We start from the raw sequence: 25,550 nt of genomic DNA on the forward strand, positions 1-25,550 counted from the left end.
TAAACAAAGCACATGCTTGCATAATTGTGGCATATTTGACTATTGGTCTGTATGAATTTTGCAACCAGGAATGAGGTTTCTATTATCTTTAAATAAATTTTCCTGTATTGAAATCATTACTTTGGTGAGTGAAGTTTTAGGAATCAATTTTGGTGAGGTCAAGATTTAATTTTTAAATTGTTTTTGATAACATTTAAACTTTAATTTTGGAAGACTTTTAAATTGTATTTCATTTCTGTGGAAGGAAATAAAGAATGTAAGATTTTTGTTCAAGGGCACATGCAGCCACCTCAGCCAATTTGAGTATCATCCAGCCCATAATCCCGCTGGTAAAACCAGCAGTGATAGGTTACAGTGAAAAACAGCATCTTCTACAACTACTTCAAATTGGCTTTTCTTCACTTGCTGTGAATGAGTGAGGACATAGCAATTCCTGGTTACATGAGAAAACATTAAAATAAAGCACTACCTAAACCTACAAAGATGCTTGGGGCTCAGGATGGGGTGCAACTTGTCAGGATTTGGGGTTACTTCTCAGAAAGCATATTGTATTGCAGAAGACACAATAGCTTTCTTAGCTTCTACTTGATTGGGATCTGCCCTTAGCTTAAAGGTGACACATTCCAGTATATCATAAATATATTTCACTTTCTCTTTCTCTTTTTTAATAGATTTATTGAGAATATATTTCACATATCATAAAATCCATTCATTTAAAGCATATAATTTGATGGTTTCTAGTACGTTCACAGAGTATATCACCACCATGATCTAATTTGAGAACTTTTTTTTTTTTTTTTTTTTTTTTTAAATTTATGGCTGTGTTGGGTCTTCGTTTCTGTGCGAGGGCTTTCTCTAGTTGTGGCAAGCGGGGGCCACTCTTCATCGTGGTGCGCGGGCCTCTCACTATTGCGGCCTCTCTTGCTGCGGAGCACAGGCTCCAGACGCGCAGGCTCAGTAATTATGGCTCACGGGCCCAGCCGCTCCGCGGCATGTGGGATCTTCCCAGACCAGGGCTCGAACCCGTGTCCCCTACATTGGCAGGCAGATTCTCAACCACTGCACCACCAGGGAAGCCCCGAGAACATTTTTAACACCCTATAAAAGATAAAGATATTTTACGGGACTTCCCTGGTGGCGCAGTGGTTAAGAATCCGCCTGTCAATGCAGGGGACATGGGTTCGAGCCCTGGTCCGGGAAGATCCCACATGCCTCGGAGCAGCTAAGCCCGTGTGCCGCAACTACTGAGCCTGTGCTCTAGAGCCCACGAGCCACAACTACTGAAGCCCATGGGCCTAGAGCCCGTGCTCTGCAACAAGAGAAGCCACCACAATGAGAAGCCCACGCACCGCAATGAAGAGTAGCCCCCGCTCACCACAATTAGAGAAAGCCCGTGCACAGCAAGGAAGACCCAACACAGCCAAAATAAATTAATTAATTTAAAAAAAAAGATATTTTAAACATCATAAATTAATACCGTATTAAAAGTCTCAGTAACCAAAGTGGTTTTTTTTTTTTTAAAGAAATTCACGTTCTTTTATTTATTTATTTATGACTGTGTTGAGTCTTTGTTTCTGTGCGAGGGCTCTCTCCAGTTGCGGCAAGTGGGGACCACTCCTCATCGCGGTGCGCGGGCCTCTCACCATCGCGGCCTCTCTTGTTGCGGAGCACAGGCTCCAGACGTGCAGGCTCAGTAATTGTGGCCCACGGGCCCAGCTGCTCCGCGGCATGTGGGATCTTCCCAGACCAGGGCTCAAACCCGTGTCCCCTGCACCGGCAGGCAGACTCTCAACCACTGCGCCACCAGGGAAGCCCCTTACTCTCTTAAAATTTAAAAAGAAAAGCCTTTTCTGTCTGTGTGAGAGATGCAAGCAAAAACTACAAGAATGGTATAATTAATACACTGACTAAATATTTCCAACTTTCTTCAAAACCGTAATATAACAATTTAAAATTTGAGATTTGATTTCTGTGTCCAACGTGTTAATGGATTTCACCGCTTAGGAAAGTGTATATAACTATTACTAATAAGGACTTCAGTTCAAAAACAGAAACAAAAAACAACAGCTCGTTTTCAGTGACTCATTAAGCGGAGGGTCCAGACTTCCATTTGATGGTTGAAGTGGCATCTCGCCTAGAGGCTGGCAGATGGACCAGGTGACCTTTGGGGATTATTTCTTTTCAGAGTTTTGTCTAAAATAACTTAGATGCCATTTAATCATGTTTCTTTTATTATTTTGTATAAGAGGAGTCTGTATCGTCCTTTTAAAAAAATACTTAAAAATTAGGCCTTAGGAAGTAAATTCAGCTCAAGAATAATGAGAAACTAAGCTGAAGGAAAGGAACCTGATCTAGAGGGCAGGAGGCAGGTGGGGCAGATTGCAGTAGCTGAACAAGGGGACCAACTCCCCTGAGAAGAATGGATTTGAGGGGGAAACGTCGGCTGTTAATTCTGTCTAAAATTCCTAAAACCCTAACTTCACACTTTACCCAAGCCATATACGACTGCTGACAACTTGTGTGTTTTTACAGCATTGCTTTCCTCAAACTAATTTTCATTTATTTGTAGAATGAGTAATTCCTGGTAACTCTCTGACTTTGAACTTTCATTAGTCGCTAAAAGTTACAGTAGAAATTGAGCTTTGCCTCTTGGCAAAAGAATATGGTTTGATGAACTATAGAGTCGCATGATTTTAGAGTCAACTCTGCATTTAGTGCCTGAGAGCAGGACATATCCATTCATTCATGTAAGTACCTGTTACATGCTCAGGACCGTGCAGAGTATTTCGAGGAAAAGTGTGAGATAAGGGCTCTGAGGTCTAGAAGCTTATGGTTTTTTTGAGGGAGAAGAATGTTTATACTCATAGAATGATTAAATATGACAGCATGATAGTATGTGGTGATATGCCAAATTAAAGGCATACAAGGAGTACTCTTAAGAGTAAGAATTCTTGGTGCTATGGCCAGAGAAGACCTCAGAGAATAGAAATCAACTTGAGGAGACTGAAGATCTAATCTGGTCATGCCCCTGATTACTAAGACTGAGAAATGAGCTAATTGCAAAGAAGAGCTATTTTTAGTTGATTGAGTTATGCCTCGTTCACTGACCAAGCGTGTCACGTGCTGATGAAAGGCAAGGAGAGCTGTGTGTTAGAAAAACAGCCAGGTTATTATGTTTCAAATAATTAGATATCTAGATCTGTAATTTATAAACAATTGTATATATGATTTCATTCTGTTTACTTGCATCTTCCTTTTTAGATCTAAAGGGGCAATTCTGAACATCTCCTCTGCCAGTGGCATGTACCCAGTTCCACTGTTGACCATGTACTCTGCAACCAAGGTGAACAATTTTTTAGTAAATTGTGTCAGAATAAGAATAACGAATACTTTTCAGTCTGAGAAATGGGCATGGAACTTTCTTGAAGTTCTAGCCTTAGCAGTTTTCAAATGGACTGAGAAGAAAAGGAAAATAGCCAACACTAGTTTCAGAGGAGCCAGAGCTGGAGATATACTGACTGGTATCAACTTTACAAATGAGGCACCAAGATCTCAGATCCACAGATGCTTTTTTTCTCCCAATAGTTTACTGGTTTTAAAATTGGTATTTGTACTTCCCAACAGAGAGGTGGTCTGGACCAGTTAGCTCAGCTGATCAGAACATAACATAAATGAGTCTAAGAATGGGGATTTGATTCATGAATGACTCAGCACACAGCTTAAGTGCCAGGTCCACAGAGCTTAGAAGGATCACAGCTAGTCAGCACATAGATACACATAGTATGCACAAGATAGATGGGGAGAGTGTGAGTTTTTGCCACATTATTCAGAGTTCACAGATATTACTGCCACTTCTGGAGTGAGACAAGAATTTTCCAGACCTCTCTGTAAGATGCCATAATTTTAGACCACATCACCATTCACCTCTTCACGTTACTACTAGGACAGTAATTTAAAATGCATTTGGTACTGCCTGCAGGTCAATAGCATCGTTTTCAAATACGTTGATGAAGCATAGGATACATCTCTGAAATAAAAATGACCATTGGGACGCTGAAATTAAACAAGCTTTTAGGGGAAAATGAACAAAATAAAATGCACAATAAGAACTTGCAATATGACAGGAAAAGAAAAGAGCAAAACACCTGCCCTCTTTTTCACTTGGCTCTTTGTCCCCTGGAAAAACTTAAAGTGACTACGTACTGTATTTTGAAAAAGCTTGGCTCCGCCCCCCCAGCCCTGCAATCTGCTTGCTTTCTATATATCTGAAACATGCAGTAGGCATGTTTAAAATGAACACCATGTTTCTTGAAGGTGAGCTTCAACTTCTTCTTGCCTGTTCTGCTCCACGGAAAGACTGTCACAAATTAGGACCCTAGTGGAGTCATCATTGATACTTTGCATCTCAAGCCTGAGGTTGAGTCCACCTTTGTAAAAAATGGCACGTTATATTTTACAAATAGATTTAAAGTTGTTCTGTTGGAAGAAGATGGGCTGTCACGTTCACCTCTACACTTCTTGGATCTTGCCATCCCAAAGGACCAAGAGGACGCTTGCTCTTTTCTTCTCTTTACTGACAACAAAATCCCCGTAGAACAGACTTGAACAGAATTCATACTGTGTTTCTGTTTGAATGGCAAGTGGGGAGGAGGAACGCATCCTTTGTTATATAATAAGACGTTTCTTCTCGGAAAGTCATTTTCCAAAAAAAGAAAAGATAAGAGCCTTTTCCAGTTAAATCAGAATTTGGTCTGGATATTATATTTGGTAAGAGAATACTTAATTTAGTGGCAGATAAAGAAAACTTGAGGTTTTGAAGGTTTTTTTTTTTTAAGGTCTCTTCTGCATTTGAAATGAAAAGAATGATTAGAAACTATAGTGTTAAATGGTTAGTTGATTATTTTTGTTTCCATGGCTACAGATCAGGCAGATTGATGTAATATGTGTGTTTGTGTTCTCACCCCCACCCCCTCCCAGGCTTTTGTAGATTTCTTCTCTAGGTGCCTCCATGAGGAATATAAGAGCAAGGGCATCTTTGTGCAGGTGAGTGGAGTTTGTTTCAGTTAAGTATCCCTGTTTTTGTGTGGTTTCCACAGCAACTGTTGCTGTCTTGGCAACGAAAGAAAATCACATTCCTAAGTAAGTGAATGTGACGTTAGCACACCATTAAAGACATGGTTTCTTTTCCTTTATGCACTTAAGTCTAGATTTTAAACAATTATTTCCTAGAATTTTTAAGTGGTAATGCCTAAAGTAGAACTATGCAGCATAAACAGTTGGTGCATAATAATTGTAAGTTCTTATGATCTTATTTTGAGAGAATTAGACTGTCAATATCTCTCAGCTGCCAGGTATGCAAGGAGTGCCATGACTATTCCAAAGCCTCTGTATAATAATCCCAAGAGAGGAGAGAGCTGAATAAAACTGAGTTTTACTAGAGAGAGGATGACTGCATACAACAGGATGATATAGGTGTGGTAGTGATCTTTTACTTTTTTTTAATTGTGGTAAAATATACATAACCGAAAACACCATTTAAATCACTTTTAAGCATGCAGTTCAGTGGCATTAAGTACATTGACATTGTTATGCACCCATTACTACCTTACATCTCCAGGACTTTTTTCATCCTCCAAAACTGAAACTCTGTATTCATTAAACAATAACTTTCCATTTCCCCTCCCCCCAGCCCCTGACAACCACCATTCTACTTTCTGTCTCTGAATTTGACCTCACTAGGTACTTCATGTGAGTGGAATCCTACAGTATTTGTCTTTTTGTGACTGGCTTATTTCACTTAGCATAATGTCTTCAATCTTCACGCATGTTATAGGATGTGTCAGAATTTCCTTCATAATTCCGTTGTGTGTATATACCACATTGTGTTTATACGTTCATCTGTCCATGGACATTTGGGAGGTTTCCACCACTTGACTGCTGTGAATAATGCTGCTATGAACATGGGTGTACACCTATCTTTTTGAGACCCTGCTTTCAATTCTTTTGGATATGTACCCAGAAATGGAATTGCTGGATCATATGATAATTCTTTTTGTTCGTTTTGAAGAATCACCTTACTGTTTTCCATAGTAGCTGCCCTATTTTACGTTCCTACCAGCAATGCATAAGGGTTCCAGTTTCTTCGCATCCTCAGCAATACTCGTTATTTTCTTTTTGTTTGTTTGTGTTTAATAGTAGCCATCGTTATGAGTGTGAAGTGGTATCACATTGTGGTTTTGATGTGGATTTGCATTTCCTCAGTGATTAGTGCAGTTGAGCATTTTTCAAGTGTTTACTGGCCATTTGGCTATCTTCTTTGGAGAAATGTCTATTGAAGTTCTTTGCCCATTTTTTCATTGGGTTGCTTGCTTTTAATTTTTGAATTGTAGGAGTTCTTGATATAGTCTAGATATTAACCCTTTATTAGGTGTATGATTTGCAAATATTTTCTCCCTCTTCGTGGGTTACCTTTTCACTCTATGGATGGTGTCCTTTGATGCTCAAAAGTTTTAAATTTTGATGTAGTCCAGTTTATCTCTTTTTTGTTGTTGTTGCCTGTGCTTTTGGTGTCATATCCAAGAAATCATTGCCAAATCAAATGTCATGAGGGTTTTCCCCTATTTTTTAAAAAATTTTATTGACATATAGTTGATTTTCTCCCCTATGTTTTCTTTCAAGAGTTTTATAGTTTTAGCTCTTACATTTAGGCCTTTGATCCATTTTGACTTAATTTTTATAGAGACCTTTGATTTTATTATGTAGCTAACAGATACAATGCTGTGAAACTACAGTACAAAATACAAGAGGAAGCAAATGTAGAGGTTTTTATGGGTGTCAGTCTCAAATCAGCTATTGCTCAACACAAAGAAATAATGGTGCACAGTATTTCCATGGTTAGGCACATTTTTAACAATGTCTTGGGAGAGGTTGCAATTCTTACCCCTTTCCTGCTCCTGTCCACGACCTGCCTCCACCTCTTCACACATCCAGTGTTCATTATGGCTTTTAATTCGGTGAGCCTAGTATTTTCCTTTTTGCATCCTGAAGCCTCAAATGATCAATCATAATAATAATAGGTAATATTTGAGGGGATACTTTTGAGGAACAATGCTAAGCACTTCATATGTATCCACGTATTTCATTGCGTCTCATAATGATCTTATAAGATGGTGTTGATCATCAGCATCTTTAAATTTATGGAAGTTGGGGTTCAGAGAGGTTAAGCCACTTGCTCATGTTGAACTGGACTCAAGTCCAGGTCTGTTTGGCACCAAAGCCTTTGTTCTTAACCACTGGGCTACTTGCTCCAGGCCTTCAGGACAGCACTGAAGACTTACTGGATCCATCTGCTTAGGCAGCCATGAACCAGAAGGTGCTGGGCTGCTTAGTTCCACTTCCTCCCTTGTATCTTTAGGGTAAATGTTTCCTCATCTTCCAGGGTCAGTTGAGAGCCTGCTTCCCCCTCAATCCTTACCTGAGGTCTCCCCCAAGGGATCCTTCGATGTCATAGCCCTTTGGTGTCATTCCGATTTGCAGCTCCACATAAATACAGGGTACCCTGGGGAGGACAGGGTTTTCGAGAATCTTGAATTTTATACGGAGCTACCATATACCCCCTTTTCCCCCTTCCTTGACACCAGTCACTTTAATGCTAATAGTTTGAAACTGCTACGTAGAATGTGTTATATTTTGGTAACAGGAAATCAATAAAGCACTCAGGGGAGGTCAGGCATCATGTGCCACACAATGTGGTGCCATTTTCTCATTCTGATGAATCTATTATATTCACGCTATTAACTTAACAATTTTTAAACACTACTGAGAGCAAGCAGGAATCTTAAAGGTCCATTGGTGGGTGACCTAGAGTCAGTGTGACCAGAAGCTGCAAGTGTTTCAGTGACAAAGGGAGTCTTAGGCCTTGTGAGCATAGATGAGCAATTTCTAAAATTCCGTGAACAGACAGGACTGTTTCGTCTCTCACTTTCCGGTCTGGTTTCCCTCAAAGATCTTTTCTGCATATGGTCTGCCTATTGATCTGCTGTGACTAACAGCTACTACAAAAGCACATTAGCATTTGTTTTCTGAAATATTTTACTTTGACAAATTTTTATTTTTTCCTAACAATGAATTACAAATGATGTAATTTCATTCATCATTCTCTTCCTTCATAGGAATTCATTCATGGTTTAAACTTAGAATGAATTTGGTGAAAAAACAAAAACTGAAATGTTTGTGAGGAAAAAGTACAGTTGTCATTTCTGTGTGAACACATCAGAACTCTGAAGTAGAAGAGAATCTCATATTAATTCTGACCAAAGGGATTAAAAAAAAAAATCTGGTGTAAATGAAGCTCAGTTTAAAAGTTATTGGTTTTTCTCTGGTGGTATGTTGTGTCTGCACGTTTTTTTGGACTAGGAGTACTTATCAGCTGGTTTTCCCTTCCACTCCATCCCACATACTGTTTCCCGGGTGATCTTATTAAAAACAAGTCAGATGACATTGCTTTCCTTCAGTGTCCTCCAGTGGCCACCCGTCATGTTGAGGATTGAATTCAGACCCCACGAGGCCATTGCCTCTTGCCATTCCATCACGCCACCCTACGTTCCGGCCAGAGCGGACACTGTAGTGTCCAGTGCATGCTCTGCCCTCTGCGGTGCCCCTGACTGGCTCCTCTGCTGGCACGCCTTTGCCCCCACTCCTCTGCAAGTCTCCTCTCCACATCTCCTCCCTGCCCCATTCGCTCCGGAGCCTGCCGCCCCTGTCCGTCTTTCGGGGTTCAGCCTCATTTCACCTGCCCTGGGAAACCTTATGTTGGCCGCTGGGCACTTGTGGTTACACCTTCCCTTCTGCTCTCTTATTCCTTATTATATACCTCTGCCTGATACTCTCTGGCCCAGGACTCCCTCCACTCCAGTGTATTCTTGAGAACAGACTTTTTATCGTGTTTGTCTCTGTGTTGCTAATGGCACGTGTGATGCGGGGCACACCAGAGACCTGCCATTTGCTGGCATCACAGAGGACCCTGGCTGTGCATGGCCATGCTTGGTGGTACACAGTCCTCTGTTTTTAAGGCCTTTTGAGCTTCTTCTGTTGCTCCCATATGCCTCTGGTCTTGAATTTTCAAACTCTATATCTAGAGGGTTTCCAAGCTAATGCTATGATGCCAAAATTCAGTTTCTTCTAATCTTTGGAAGGCAAGTGCTCTTCTTAGGTCTACCTCCATATGAAGATACAACAGATTGCTCTTTTGGGAGAGGAAGAGAGTATGGTTTTCAAATCCCAGCTCGTTTTATATTAATTCCTTGTTAATATTTTTTTTCTTTGCTTTTTTCTCTCCCCATCTTTCCCTCAACTTCTTTCCTGTAATTTTGTAAGCACATTTAAAATTTTCTTCATGAATTCAGATTTGCTAATATGTAAGCATTTCCTGGAAACACAAATAAATAGTAGCAACAAGATGTGCTATGAACGTCCTAGAGGTGAATTTTGACTCTGTTGATGTTTGAATAGAGGATAAGAAGTACATTCTTGTAAGTCTCATGGAAAGTGTGCTCTGTTGGTGAGAACGATCTGTTCTCATTGTTACCCTATAACTAAAACCCAGTCAAAATTATGCCTCTTTCAAAGGGTCAAATCCAAAGTGCTCTGACTGGCTACTTGGTGGGCCCCAGTACTGGGCTCTGTCTCTTAATGCTAAGCAAGTAAGAAATAGCTGAAACTAAGATGACGTCCTAAAACTATGCTCCTTGAACTCTTATTCTGTAAAACTTTCACAGGCCGCCTTGTTTTTTTTAAACTTTTTATTTGGAAATAATTTCAAATCTATAGAAAGCTTGTAAAAATAAGAATAGTATAAAGAACACCCCAATACTCTTTACGCAGATTCACTTATTGTTAACATTTTACTCCATTTGTTTTATCATTGGGAAGTGAGTTGCATATATCATGTTTCTTTACCTCCAAATCCTTTGGTGTGTATTTCCAAAGAATAAGGATATCCTTATAAATAATCACAATATAGTTACCAACTTTAGAATTAACATTGATGTAGTATTTTTATCTAACCTACCATCTGTATTCTAATTTCTGACCTAATAGTATTCTTTTTTTTTTTTTTTTTTGGCCACACTGCACGGGTTGTGGGATCTCAGTTCCCTGACCAGGGGTTGAACCTGGGCCACAGCAGTGAAAGCCCAGAATCCTAACCACTAGCCCACCAGGGAACTCCCCCTCATAGTATTCTTTATAGCATTTTTTACCCTCCCGTAAAGAATTCAGTCTAGGACCAGGTATTATATAGTTTTCCTGTCTCTTTAGTTTCCTTTAATCTGGAATACATCCATAGCCTTTCTTTGTCTTTTATGACGTGAACATTTTTGAAGAGGACAGTACTCCTCTGCTCTTTTTAATCAAACATTTCTCACTTGGGGTTTCTCTGATGCTTCCTCGTGGTTAGATTCAGGTTATGCTTTCCTGGCCAAAATGACATCTGTGACATTGTGTCCTTCTCAGGGCATCACATCCAGAGACACACGATATCCATCTGCCCCTTATTGCTGATGTTGACTTCGACCCTTCAGTCAAGGAGTTACCCAGTTTCTCTGCTGTAGCGTTACTGTTTTTTTCCCTTGCACTGATAAGCAGTCTGTGGGGAGACACTTTGAAAACCGTGCAGATGTCCTGCCCCCTCTCACAGTTTCCCCTAGATTTAGCATCCAGCAATGAATGGCTCTTCACAAACCTGCCTTATGAAGAGGTTTTTGATGCTGAAGAATTCATGAAACCCTGCCCGGATATTTACCCATTTCAAAGTAAGAAGTCTTAGCTCCCTCAGTCCAGGCTGTGGTTTTATGCAGACCACATTGATTACTGGTGTGCTTAGAGGCGGTGAGGAAAGGATGCTGGGCCTAGAGACAGCAGACCAAGGTTTTAGTTCTGGTATCACCCCTCAGTGGTCTAACCCGCAGAAAGCTGCTTCATTTTCTTGAGACTCAGCCTCCCCCTCTAGCAGGTGGGGACACGTGATAATGCATATATAAATAAAAACTGGAAACTCTGAAACATCAGCATGAAGTAAGGAAAGAAACTTGCATTTATTGACTATCTACAATATGCCCCATGTCTTCACCTGTTTTGTTATCTCATTTAAGATAGATGTTAACCTAGTCCCATTTTACAGACAGAAAGCCAAGAATCAATAGGAATCATGTAACTTGCCTAAGGTCAGTGCGTGCCTGCCACTGGCCAGCTCTTCAGCCAGGCAGGGAGAAGCAAGTGAATAAGACACGGTTCTGACCTCAGGGCACTCACAGAGAGAGACAGATACTTAAACACATTACAATGACAAGGGATAGTAAGTCCAAAACCAGAGGTGTATGTTTTGTTCCACGTTTCTTCAGTCAAGAAATGCTGAGAGGGAACTACTAGGGAGGTGGGGATGCAATAGCAAAAAGACAGATGAAGTCCCTGCTGTGGCAGAGTTTATATTTAGTGGGAAGGAGACAGACAATAGCAAGCAAGCAAACACATGAATGTGATTATTTTACATAGTGATCCGCTCTATGAAGAACCTAAAGAAGGCTGCTGTGTTGGGTAATGTGGGGAGGTGTGGGGAATTTAGCCATCCGGATTGGCCGTGAGGGTTTGAATAACGCCGTGATCTGTGCTCTTTCTGCCGTGCCCTCCTGCTCCTCCCCGGGGTGTTACTCTGCACCATAGTTTCCTTCCTTGGAGCTGCGAAGCCAGGTCTCTGGAAATGCTGTCAACAAGGAGATCATTTGCTAACTGAAACCATCGTATGAGGTTTAGTTTACCTGACCTTTTACCAGAGGCAAGGTGAGGACACAGGTGGAGACCCCCCCCCCAGACCCAGAGAAGGCGGATGTAGGTTTCAGCCGGCCTGGCCTGAAAACGAAGGGGGCTTCTTACTCTTAGCACAAAGATTACAAAAGAATATTCCATTTAAATGTGAATTTACCATAATGGAGAAATCCTCTGGGCCCCATTCTCTTAAAGTCCTACCTTCCAATGCTTTGTTGCTCTCTTGTGATGAGGGTTGGTGGTTTTGTTAATTTGGTTAAAAATGTAGTTTTTAGTCAGAATAAATTTAGAAAACAAATCGGACAAATTGAGATGAGGGAGCAAACAATTCCAGTTTATTTTGTTAATGAAAGAAGCTATTCCTCGTTTATATTTTGTTAAAACATTTTATCGCTTAGAGTAATCATACAGATCTACTGGGCTTCAAAGAGCTAGAAAGCTAAACAGAAAAATTCGTGTCGGGACTGAAAACATAAGTCCTCATCCATCTTTCTTGTTAATTGCCAATGGCAATAAAAGAAGGTAATGGCATGTGTCTTTAGTGCAAATGGAGTCTAAATACAGAGAACTATAAAGCAACAGAAAGAGTCTCACAGGAAATATTCATATCTAGTCAACTGCACCAACTTTGAGAAATGGCTGAAGAATAGTAAACTTAGTCCTGTTGGGATCGTTGGACCCAGACCCCTTCCAACTAGGTGAATCCTCATTTTTGTCAGTGACAATGGCTTTTTTCCTTGGCCTTTTACAGCAGTGTTACACCACAAGAACTAAAAACCTAAGGTGTCCTTTAGTCCTTCAAACCACATTAAATCTGTATCCAGAAAGGACTCAGATATCCAGGTGGTTACCACAGTCGTTTTCTATAGAAAATGATGTTCTTACCCCTCTTACAGGATATAAAAACTCAGCCAAGTTTTTCTTTCTAAATCCATTCTGAAAATTATAAATATTAGAAAACTTAGAAAAGAATTCTAATACAGGGCTTCCCTGGTGGCGCAGTGGTTGAGAATCTGCCTGTCAATGCAGGGCACACGGGTTCATGCCCTGGTCTGGGAAGATTCCCACATGTTGCGGAGCAACTAGGCCCGTGAGCCACAATTACTGAGCCTGCGCATCTGGAGCCTGTGCTCCGCAATAAGAGAGGCCGCGATAGTGAGAGGCCCGCGCACCGCGATGAAGAGTGGCCCCCGCTTGCCGCAATTAGAGAAAGCCCTCGCACAGAAACGAAGACCCAACACAGCCATAAATAAATAAATACATACATTAAAAAAATTTAAAAAAAAAAAAAAGAATTCTAATACATACCAGAGTTTAAATCTCACACTCTTTAACTGACAATCTTTTTTTCAATCCTCATAATAATACAATAGGGAAGATGCTATATCCACCAAGGAAGAAAATAAAGCTCAGTATTTTGCTCAAGATCTCACGACTAGTAAGTGGTCAAGTGGAATTTGAATCCAAGTCTGTCTGATTTCAAAGCTGAAGTTTTCTCCCCCTCCCCGTATCCAGCTTATTCTTTCTCTTACACCCCAAATTCAGTCCATCAGGGAATCTCACTGACTTCAGTTGACCCTTTAAACACATCCACTGTCTGACCACTTCTCATGACTGCCACCGTGATCTCTTGCCCTGGTTGCCCTGGACCTTTTGCAGTATCTTCCTGTGTGGCCTCCCTACTCCCACCCCTGCTTATAGCGCCACCCCCCCGCCCCCCGCCCAGTCTCTGATCTCTTTAAAGCATAATCCAGGTCATCTTACTCCTCTGCTGAAAATTCTCCTGTGGCTTTTCATCTCTTTCAGAGTAAAACCATGAGTTCTTGTGACCCACCATGTTCTGACTGCAGATGTTCCATATTATCGTGTGCCCCCCCACACACCCCGCTATTTCTCTGGCTTCCTTGCAGTCCTCAAACCCTCTGAGCACACTCACACCTCAGGCCCTTTGCACTTGCTCTTCTTTCAGTCTAAGGCTCTTTATCCAGCTATCTTTTTGGCTTGCTCTCTCCCTTCACTGAGATCTTTGCTTATATGTGACCACGTCACATACATGTCACCGTTGTCCCAGAGGCCTTCCTTGATTACCTGCAGGAACAGCCTCCATCACCTCCACCCTTTACTCAGGTTTATTTTCCTTCTTCCTTTTTATCATCACCTGCCAATATTGTAGACATTCTTTGAACCATTTGTTTGTAGGCTGTGTGCACCAGCCCCCCCTTCCCCCCACTAAAATGTAAGCTTAGTAAGATCAGGGACTTTGTCTTTGTTCATAACTGTATTCTGAGTGCCTAAAACAGTGTTCTAGTAGGCGCTCAGGAAATACTTGTTAAATACATGCTGTTTTGTGAGATAACACTGTTTTCCCTTTTGTCCTTGAATATTAGCATACGAATTCCACATATTTGGAGGTAGGTCATTTGTAAGATTATCAGCCAGCCAGTGTTGATCAAGGATTTTTTTGTGTAGAGCACAACATTTTAACTCCTTCATTTTGGGCTTAGGTGCTAAGGTTTATACCTAATGTTACTGTGGGGCTTTTGCTCATTGCCATGTTATCAGGGATCTCTGTTCCATCAGAATGATTCCTTTTTCCTAACATTTTCTAGTAAGACCAAGGGTTTCTACCAATGAGATAATCAAGGGCCCTTTTGTGGAAATGCTCATCTTGTGGTCTGCAAGTGAAATAATACAAACTCCAAAACTAGGCTCTATGCATACAGTTATTCAGATTTTCTGGAGGATATCAGATCCTGAAATGGAGGAGGAATACACAGACTTAAGGAGAAAAGATTCCCTGAAATGCCTCATAGGAGCCTCAGCCTCTGCCTTAAGAATATGTGCTGACTTCACTGGTGACCTTAGTGCTCATAAAAGGCAGATTAGACCCCGTCTTGAGAATTCCATGTTGTGTACGTAGACTGGAGCCTGGCGTTCTCTGGACCCTTGTGTCCCAAAGCGTGGGTGTGAGTTGTCCTAGTCCTTTTTAAATTTGAGAAGGCATGTTTAGTACACAGATGACAACATGAAAGATGTGCTACTACATGAAGTTAGAAGGTTCAGTGTTTGATTCTTGAATATCTGTCATGCAGCCCTGGGCATCCGTCTTTCTCTTGTTCTGTGACATTAAGTTGTAATAACCTTCTTATTCCTGAATCGAGGCCCCCTAAACTGTTCCCTAAAGACCAGATACCTCAGCAGGCTACTCAGTGGGTGAGAAAAAAGGATACCAAGTTTGTTTCCAGGGATTTTTTTCAATAGGCTGAGCAAGGACAAAAAAAGCTTTGCTTTATGGGCTGGTTAATTATTTTCAGTTTGGGATTCTAAGTGCAAAGACCAGGGCACTTGCCTGCATGGGTAGCTGTCAAGGTTCACACTGTTTCCAAGCTGGCAATATTTATAATGGCAAGTTGTTGAGCATAAGAAACTTTTAAAAATTTGTTCTGCCCAGAATACCCCCTACGAAAGTATGGGTATCTTCTTGACCTGTTCACTGTAATGTTTCCTTGCGTAGACAGGAAAAGTGGATTAATTATCATTTATTGGGTTTTTGTTTAACTGTTTAAGGATGTACCTAGATGACATTTTGACATATAAGATAAAGATACTTCTTTACTTTTACATAACTTGAAATTCTCCTTTACTTTTACATAACTTGAAATTCTCCTTCTTTTTAAATTCTGAGTAACTAAGACCTGTAAGTTTGCCTTCGTTTAGATAGATAATCTTGCTTAAGCTCTAGAATATCTAAAATTGTGGTTTAAACTCTCATATTACATTGTCAACTTCCTCCTGTCATTAATTTTCTGGGCAGCAGCAGTAGAAAGGGACCCCAGTACTATATTCAGTGCTGTCCATAATGAAGTGTTCTGTTGCTAATTCATTCAGTAGATCTTCTTAGCACTCCTGCTACATGCTAGGCAACGGCAATGGCTAAGCATTGGCAATATAATGGTGAATAAGACTGTGTCGTCACAGAGCTTATGCTCTAGAAATCGATAGTGTCGGTGATTGAATTTCGTTTTCTGTACCGTTTAGCCTTCCTTCTGCCACTGCTTCACACATTTCCAATGTTTGAACCATGCTGGCTGAACTGCTGTAGTTCCATGAGAACATCCTGCTCTGTCTCCTTTTCTTTGCCCCTGCTGTTCCCATTACAAAATGTTTTTCCCTTATGTGTTTACCTGGCAAATTCCTCCACATTATTAAGACTTAGCCCCAAAGTTATTTCGTCTCTGAATCCTTTCCATCCTCTGCTAGGCCATGTTAACTGCTTTGATTTTAAACCACTGTAGAAATAAATACCCTTTCCAGAATAGAATGTACATGCGTCTGTTGTCCCCACCTCAAGAGCCAGGACCTTCTCTAGACTAGCTGGATGGTTTAGCCGAATGATGAGTTTGTTAACTTGTGGCACCATCAAGTGGTTCAGCCAAGCAGTGCGACTTCATTCTTCTGCAAAATCAGAACAGTCCGATTTATGCCACATAGAGAGGGAAGGGGGGATTAGAATACCTAATTATGTAATTGGAAGGTATAATGAGTGGACCACCTTTATGTTGAGAAGCTCAATACTCTACAGTACTCTTGGCAGGCTTGTGATCAATATATGGGAAGGTTTTTGTTTTGTTTTTTTTTTAATCTTTATTTTTTATTTTTCATTTTTTTAACTTTATTTATTTATGGCTGTGTTGGGTCTTCGCTTCTGTGCGAGGGCTTTCTCCAGTTGCGGCAAGCGGGGGCCACTCTTCATCGCGGTGCGCGGGCCTCTCACTATCGCAGCCTCTCTTGTTGCGGAGCACAGGCTCCAGACGCGCAGGCTCAGTAATTGTGGCTCACGGGCCCAGCCGCTCCGCGGCACGTGGGATCTTCCTAGACCAGGGCTCGAACCCATGACCCCTACATTGGCAGGCAGATTCTCAACCACTGCGCCACCAGGGAAGCCCCTAATCTTTATTTTTTTTGTAATCAGGAAACCTGGCTCATAGAGATGTGATGGGGTTTGCTTATGGCCCTTCACTGTTGGAGTCAGAGTATATGCATACACTCTCTTTGCTTTGTTTGCTGCTCAGCTTGAACAAACTTTTCTTTCCCTACCCATTGGCAGAGCCTCATGAGCTCTGCATTTCATATTGTGTGTTAGTCTGGGATCTCTCTTTGGTTTGTGCTCTCATATACTGGATCCTTGCAGCAACATGGGTTTAAAAATAAAGACCTGCTTGACAAAAAAAAAAAAATTTGCTTTTTAAGTGAGGAATAAGTGTAGAGTAATAATTCCAATACACACATTCTCGAAAACCAAAAGTCACCTAATCAAAGTTGGCCCAGGTATTGAAGTACTTTGGGGAAGTTAGTTTACTTAGTGTGGGTTTGTGGCTGCAGGGACTAAGAGGAGAAAGTTGGAGAGTAACAGTGGTTAGGCCCTTGGGTTCATGGTTCTAACAGGTGGGCTGAAGTTTCAGCTCACCTGTTAAGGAGGGTGACTTATACTTGGGAATGGGAAAAATACAAAATAAAACAAAAGAGATATGGGAACTCCTCAGCTCTTGGCAGGAAGAAAATCTATAGTTTGGAGCACATCTCAATTTTATTTCTGCCTTTAGTAATGAAGTTTTTGATTTTGACCACCATGTGTTGAAACAGATCCTCTTCCTTAATAGAAGTTTCATTGTAATTTATACCCTTTCCTTTCATACATGTCAGGTAAACAGAATACATTCACTCCTTGGTGTACAACCATGCCCAAGTAATTTCAAACTATAGAAGGAACCGCTTGTGTCATGACTCAGGAGTCGTTGTAATAGGGTTTCCTTGCATTCTGTGTTGAAGCATATACAAAATATAGCAAGCATAAGAAATAACAGCTCCCCTAACCTAAAAGGTAATGTCCAGCTTTGTCATCCTACACCACTTCTGTCAAGTGTCTGTTAGTTACCCAAGCTGTTTCCATACTGTTATCCCGTCTCCCCCCAACAAAGAAAAAAGAAAAAAAGAGGTGGTCCTATCTTATCAATAGCAAAGTTTATAAAACTCAGAGAATGGTAAGAAACTAGGGAAGAAAAGTGGTAGCCCAGAGCTGAGAACGTGAAATGTTTATTTTAGAGGGACCAAAGCTGATACAACAAGCTTAATAACCATAAAGTATGGAGAAAATTATTATTATCTCTTTAGGGGCATAAAATGTCAAAAATCTCCTATGTGGTGGTTCTGGAACTATGTTGTTTAGTCAGAGTAGAAAGCATCCGGCCCCAAATCTCTGCTATATAGATTTGTTTAATGCCTTCTCTTTAAAGACTCAAAAAGGTATGTTATGTTTCTGCTTATTTTTAATACTTTCTCTAGTCTCAAACTCTGTTGTATTGACAGGTTGTTTTTTTACAACTTGTTTTATGCTATCGTTTGTTCTATCAAGGTAGGTTTTAGATAGCTGCTTCTCTTTTCTTCTCTCTCTAAAGATACAAACTTTAGATTTTTTCAGAATGTTTCTGCCACTAAGAGCAATCAAGCATCAGTGTGAATTGAGTTTGTGGCCTTCCTAATCAGTGGCATGGTTTTTTTTGGGGGGTGTATGTTGCCATTCTAGAGTGTCCTGCCCTACTATGTAGCTACGAAACTGGCTAAAATTCGAAAGCCAACTTTGGATAAGCCCTCTTCAGAGACGTTTGTGAAGTCTGCCATTAAAACCGTCGGTGTGCAATCCCGAACCAACGGATACCTGATCCATTCTCTTATGGTATGTAGATTTTTAAGTTCCAAATCAGTACTTTGGTTTGGGGTTTTCTTTCCCATCGAGTCACAAAATAGTATGTGGTATATTAGCATATATACATTGTCTACACTTACTAGCAAGGCATCTGTTTTCAGCTGTACACCCAAGAACTCTAAAATCTACCTATAAATAAAACAACAATATAGTAAAACATAAGATCATATGTTTCAAATGAGTTCAAATTGTAAGCCTTAATTGCATATCTCCCCATTTCTTTCCCTAGGCCTCAGTAATCTCAAGCCTGCCTTCCTGGTTGTATTTTAAAGTGACCATGAATTTAGGCAACTCCACCCGGGCTCGCTATCTGAAGAAAATTAAGAAGAACTAAGCATTGGTAACTGTGCTGAGTAACTTGACCAGATGTTCCAGCCTAGGCATGTTTGCTGCAAGGCACCCACCATCTCCAAGTCTTCAGTTGTCATGTTAATTAACAGTTACTGATAAAGCTAAATGTCATAATTGAGAGGAAAGCAGAGTTGCTTTCAGGAGTTCCTGACATATATTCTGGATGCTACCAGGAGTTATTTTGAAATGTAACATAAATGCCCCTGTCAAATAGATACAGAACTAACATTAGCAAGAACTGCTTACTAGGAAGGAACACAATTATAACAAATCACTGAATGATAGAGTCAGATGTAAGGCTTAAGAGTTTCATCTGGTCCAAAATGCCAATGATGGTTATGCTTGTATTTTCTCTGAAACATACTTTAAAAAGTAATGGCCAGCTATCCTGTTTTGTTTTTAACACTTTGAGGGAGTGGGGATTAATTGATTTACTTATGGGAGGACACACTGCAATTTGCATAGCACTCTGTAAGGTTTTCTAAAAGTATGTCCTGGTTTGTACATTTATATGGAACTTTCCTTTCTCAAGGGTAGCTAATGAGGTAAAAATAATGATGAAATACAGAGTTATTTTTGACACATGCCCACTAAAATATGCTTTCCTCTAATACGTATGCCTTCTCAGTTTAAATGTATGTAAATACTGAATGCTATATGGTATGATTTATAAAGGTAAATGGGCCAAAATGAACATTGATGGGCAGCCCCTTCAGTGCCACTAAAACCCTGACCCAGCAAGGTGGCCTGCTTGGACCCCAGCTTCTTTGTTTCTGCACTGCACCAATACTGCTCACATATGTGACACCAGGCTACTCCTAGAACAATGATGATATTAGAGTAGTGGCATTATACTTTTAAATAGGTACCCTATAGATATTGATACAATTAGTTTTAATAAAAGATGTTATAACCATGGTGTTGATTGAAAATATATTCCTTTGGTGCTTGAAATTCAGCCCATTTTTGCACTGGTTTAATATAAATTAAGACTTACTTTTATTCTGCTACATAACTTGTTTGGGGAACTTACTAAGAAATTAATTCAATGTTGTGAAACATGCAACACAGAAGGTAGGTCTTTACCTAGGCTATGGTTCCCAGGCTCTGAGATTTAAGCACCAGGAAATCTGCAGATAAATAAATAAAATTTTTAATTGGGGCATTTAAGTGTTTCTAGCTTTTAAACTTGCCAGCTAAGGACATAAAACAAAAACAGAAAAACCCAAATTACCGTCTGCTATTGGCATTATTATATAAAAGAAAAGACATTTTAGCATTCCCAAAATAGGAAGAACATAATCTCAGAATAAAGAATAGTCATTTAAATTGAATAAATTTAGCTTTATGAAAAACACATTGCCTTTCTCTCTCTCTCTCATTTTGTTGTAGAAATGGTGAAATCACAATGACCTGGGCAATATATTATTTGCTTTCACACATTTGTTGGTTAATTGTTGTGGTGGTGGTTTTTGCTGGACAGTTGGTAGAGAGGGGGAGGGATTGGTTTGCAAGTATACAAAATACTTCGCCTTTTATCCCGTCTAGAATATAGTTGTAATCTGGCTAGGAAATCCCTTAGCAATCTCAAAACTTCTGAGCTATGGCTTTGACTGCTTCAACTTAGCAAGTGTCCTATTGTATTTGACACTCAAGGTTGAAGATGATGACATGAAAATCTGTGTTTCCAGGCACATGAAAGAAAAATTATACTAAAAGAGGAACCAATGTTCTCAAAAACCTTCAAAATAGTGAAGCATAATTTTTAGACTTAACTTTATATTGACTTGATTTTATAGTCTGATGTGTGCTAGATAAGGTTTGAACTCAAAGAGCAGAGTAGAAGATTAGTATTGATTATTATTGTAGAATCAGCTCTCCTCACAACATAGAAAACTGGATTTTAATTTATTGTTCTTTCATTGTCCCTTCAGTACAATAGCATGGGGGAGGAAGGCCAGGAGAGGAATTGCCCTGCACACAGAATGATGTGTGCCATTTTGATTTGTCCTTATGTCAGGCCCATGTGCACTGGCAATAAATAAAGATGATATTGGTCTCCATTTCCTCAAATGTGGTCCTGCCCTAAAGAGATGAATTCTGAGTTCTCACTTGATATTTATTGCATCAAAATACAATAGAAGTGAACTTTATATAGAGTGAACATCAATGCCAATACCAATACAAATGGTGCTGATTCAGTGTAAAAGAGGAGATTTATTGTGATAATAATACCTTATGAGAATGAAATGAGCTTAAGTAGTACTATAATTTCTGAAGTCTATTGATACCAAAAATTACCTGATATTTTGGTGGTCCTGGATTTTGCTGCTTTGCTCTGTAGTTTACCAGTATCAAAACAAATGATCAAAGCTTTTTATTTAATATGTTAGAAACTAATTAATTAAAGAAATTTTAAGGACTCACTACTTTGTGACATTCGAATATTTTTAGATTAGCATATTTATGTTACTCCTGATGCAAAACATACAAATATAGACAGAATTAAAATTCCCTTGTGGAAATGTAATTCTTTCTATTGAGATTTATACGGAAACATCTAGAAATGGAACACTGTCTAGCATGAACACAAACTTAATAGATGAAAAAAATTTTAATGGGATAAACAGTATATTACAACTTTGACCACTCTCCTTTTCCTGTGTCACTGAAAAGCAAGCAAAATGGGTACTACAAACGGTAATCCTAAAAGGATATAAAGCCAGCTTGTCTTCCTTGTTAACAAAAGTTTCTAGACAAACTGATGTGTGCGTTTATTGAATGCCAGCCATGTGCATTTACGCTTCTGGATGCTGGAGAAACTGCAATGAACAAAGCAGACAAAAAATTCTTAACCCCAGTTGAGCTTACACTTGAACAGGATGTGGGGCAGGGGAGGGACCTGGGGAGGGAGCAAATGAGGGACAGGTAATAAACAAAAGGAATAATAATGTGGTGTAAGTGCTATATGCTGTGGGGAAAAATGAAGCAGGGTAAGTAGGATGGGGAGTCAATGTTTGTTGGAGTAGGGGTGGGAGGCTTGTGACGTTAAATAAGGTACTCATGGCAGACCCAGAGAGAGGTGGCATTGGAACCATCTCGAGCAAGACTTTTACCTCCCTGGGGGAAGAGCATTTCAGACAGACCAGCCTGTGCAAAGAGCCCAAGGAGAGAGCATACCTGGTATGTTCCAAGAATAGCTAGGAGTACATACATATTGAAGCACATACTAGGTGAGCTATTTCTGGAAGATTTCAGAGATCTTGCTTTAGTTTAGTTATGACTTTCTAGTATTAAATCACCTTTACATTCTTGACCTTATTTCACTATCTTTATTTACTGTGGAATTCAGTTTGCTGGTATTTTAGTTAGAATTTCTGCATCTATATTTAAGAAATGGGCTTACAGTCTTTCTCATACTTGTCTGGTTTTCATATCAAGATTATAACTTCATTAAATGAGCTGGGGAGTGCTACCTATTTACTGTGCTCTAGAAGAATCTGTAAAAGATTGGGACAGACTTTTCTTTGAAAGCTTACAAAACAATCTGGTCCTAGTATTTATTTGTGGCAAGATTTTTAACTAATTATGTTGCTTTAAAAATAATAAGACTGCTCAGGGTTTCTATTTTTTCTCGAGTCAATTTTGAAAAAAAAGTTTTGTTCAAAGCATATACTCATTTTTTCCCCCAAATTTATTAGCATAAAGTAACTTGAGGAACTTTCTTATTTTTTAAACCTCTGCTAGATATATACCTATTTCCTTTCCCAGTATTGTTTCTGTCTTCTCACTTTCTTTTCCTTGACCATTTTGCCAGAAGTTTGTCTATTTTATTAGTTTTTAAAGAACCAACTTTTGGCTTTGTTGATCCTCTCTGCCTTTTTCTTTTCATGCTCTCCTTCTTTCTGGAGGTTTATTCTGTTATTTTTCTTTCATAAATTGGACATTTAATTCATTCATGTTCAATGTTTTTTTTAACTCTGAAATAAACATCTAAGGCTCTAAGTTTATCTTTTACTACATCCCACAATTTGTGTGTTTGTGTGTGTGCACAAATATGTATGTACACAAATGTATTCTCAGGGCTAATATTAAAAAATTTAAATTATGATTTCTATGAGCTATGAATTTTTTGTTTTTAAAAGCACAAATTTAAGTTTTTGTAAATGTATTTCCTTTAAAAAACTTATATTCGTGTCACCATTAATAAGACAATTTTATATTACGTGCATTCTGATATGATGGACTGAAGACACAACGTCACTTATGTGGTGTTCCTGGCAAAAATGTATAAACTGAACATAATCAAGAAGAAATATTTTTTGGGCTTCCCTGGTGGCGCAGTGGTTAAGAATCCGCCTGCCAATGCAGGGGACACGGGTTTGAGCCCTGGTCTGGGAAGATCCCACATGCCGCAGAGCAACTAATCCCACGCGCCACAACTACTGAAGTCTGTGCGCCTAAAGCCCATGCTCCGCAACAAGAGAAGCCACCGCAGTGAGAAGCCTGCGCACTGCAACGAAGAGTAGCCCCCGCTCGCCGCAACTAGAGAAAGCCCACGCACAGCAATGAAGACCCAATGCAGCCAAAATAAATATAAATAAAATTTATTTAAAAAAAAATAGTTTTAAAAAACTAAATTGAAGGATATTCTACAAAATAACCAGCTTGTCAAAAGTTTCAGATTAAAGAAGACTAAAGAAATGTGACAAATAATGCAAAACACATGATCTTGGATTGGATCCTGGTTAAGAAAAAATTTTTTTTGCTATGAAGGACAATTTTGAGACAATTTGTGAGATTTGAGTATAGATGAGATAATAGCATTGTATCAGTGGTAATTTCCTGAATTTGATCATTGTACTGTGGTTACTTAAGAAAAAGTTTTTTAGGAAATACACACTAGACTATTTAGGGATAATGAGACATTATATATGCAACTTAAACTCAAAAGTTTCAGAAAAAAGTATGTATATAGAAAATGATAAAGCAAATGTGTTAATATGTTAACATTTGGAGAATCTAGGTGAAGGGTACATGGGAATTTTTGCTGTTTTGCAAATTTCCTGTATTAAGTTATTTCAAAATAAAAAGTTAAATCTTTTGTTACTGATTTCTAAATAATTGCATTGTAGTCAAAGAACATGTGAATATGACATAGCTTGGGCAGGCTATAACCTTTCTCCACCTCAGTTTTGCCTTCTGAAAATGGGAATAATAGCTCTTATCTCATAGATTGTTGAGAGCATAAATTAATATTTTAAAAGTGCTCAGAATCCAGCACAGCATAAGGTAAATATATATATATATATGATATATATGAGATAAATAATGGTCCCCAAAGGTATCAGGTTCTAATCCCTGTACCTGTAAATGTTACCTTATATGGAAAAAGACCCTTGCAAATGTGATTAAGTTAGGGATCTTGAGATGAGATTTTCTTAGGTTATCCAGATGGGCCCTAAATGGAATCACAATATTCTTAATAAGAGTGAAGGAGAGAAAGATTACAGCCAGAAGAGGAGCAAGCAATGTGACCACAGAGGCAGAGACTGGAGTATTGCAGCCGTAAGCCAAGGAATGCCATCAGCCACCAAAAGCTGTTAGGGGCCAGGAATGGATTCTCCCCTAGAGGTTCTGGAGGATGCAGGGCTCAGCCAACACTTTGATTTGGACTAGTAACAATTTGGACTTCTGGCCTCCTGAACTGTGAGAGGATAGTCTTATTTTAAGCCACTGGGTTTGTTACAGCAGCCATAGGAAACATACAAATGTAAGCTTTTTATTATTACCTTTTCTTAGAAGTTTTTTTGAGACATGTCTTGGTACAGCCAATTTTTTTAATGTGCCATATGTGCTTAAGAAGAATATTTATTTTCTAATTGTTATTTTTCAATATATGTCCTTTAAGTCATTTGTTAATTGTATGCAGATCTTCCATCTCTTTATTAACGTTTGTCTGCCTGACCTGTCAATAATTGAGAGAAGTGTTTTGAATTCTCTCACTGTAATGACGGATTTGTCAAATTCCCCTATTTTATCATTTTTACTTTATACATTTTGAGGGTGTCTTTTTAGGCAAATAAAGTTTAGAATTATGTCTTCCTGGTGAGTTGAACTTTTTTTTGTCATGTACTGACATCCTTATTGCTAATGCTTTTTGCCTTAAAATCTGTTTTCTGTGATATCAGCTTAGCTACCTTTGCTTTATTTTGGTTAGTATTTAGTAGTATATATTTTTCAATTCTTTTCCCTTCTATCTTTCTACATATTTGTGTCTCGTAAGCCAAATAAACCTGGATTGGGGGTGGGGGATTGTTTTTTAATTTGGTAATCTCTGCTTTTTACAGGCAAGTTTATTCCATTTACATTTATTATGATTCTTAAAACATGAAGACTTCTATCATGCTATTTTGTGCTATTTGTTTCTCTCTTTTATGCTGCTTCTCACTTTTTGATTGGCTCAATTTTTCTTTTTTTTAAACTCCATTTCCCCCCTGTACTAGTTTGGAAGTTTTACACTGTATTTCCCTTGTCTTTACTCCTGAACATTTTCAGTGCATATGCAATACAATTTAAAGTTGTCTGGAATCATAACCCCTTCTTTAATAATATA

At 39.2% G+C, this 25,550-nt stretch overlaps 1 protein-coding gene and 2 long non-coding RNA genes across 3 annotated transcripts in view; 1 reads left to right on the top strand and 2 right to left on the bottom strand.

Annotated features, from left to right (window-relative positions):
- The window catches only part of HSD17B12 (hydroxysteroid 17-beta dehydrogenase 12), a 177,750-nt gene extending 153,712 nt beyond the window's left edge, over nucleotides 1–24,038 (top strand). Inside the window, exons 8-11 of the mRNA XM_082410569.1 lie at nucleotides 3,262–3,343; nucleotides 4,978–5,043; nucleotides 18,404–18,553; nucleotides 18,813–24,038. Coding sequence (XP_082266695.1) covers nucleotides 3,262–3,343; nucleotides 4,978–5,043; nucleotides 18,404–18,553; nucleotides 18,813–18,917 — 403 coding nt within the window. The 3' untranslated portion in view covers nucleotides 18,918–24,038. The remainder of the gene's footprint in view (nucleotides 1–3,261; nucleotides 3,344–4,977; nucleotides 5,044–18,403; nucleotides 18,554–18,812) is intronic.
- The window catches only part of LOC309636920, a 55,112-nt gene that overhangs the window by 19,988 nt on the left and 9,574 nt on the right, over nucleotides 1–25,550 (bottom strand). The gene's annotated exons all lie outside the window — the stretch shown is intronic.
- LOC309636914 lies at nucleotides 10,101–18,397 on the bottom strand. The gene is made up of 2 exons (XR_014250312.1): nucleotides 13,129–18,397; nucleotides 10,101–12,805 (listed from the first exon to the last, which is right to left on the bottom strand). It is a non-coding gene; the product is annotated as an uncharacterized lncRNA (long non-coding RNA).

Source organism: Balaenoptera physalus, assembly GCF_965194825.1.
Source record: "Balaenoptera physalus genome assembly, chromosome: 10".
Taxonomy (NCBI): Eukaryota; Metazoa; Chordata; class Mammalia; order Artiodactyla; family Balaenopteridae; genus Balaenoptera; species Balaenoptera physalus.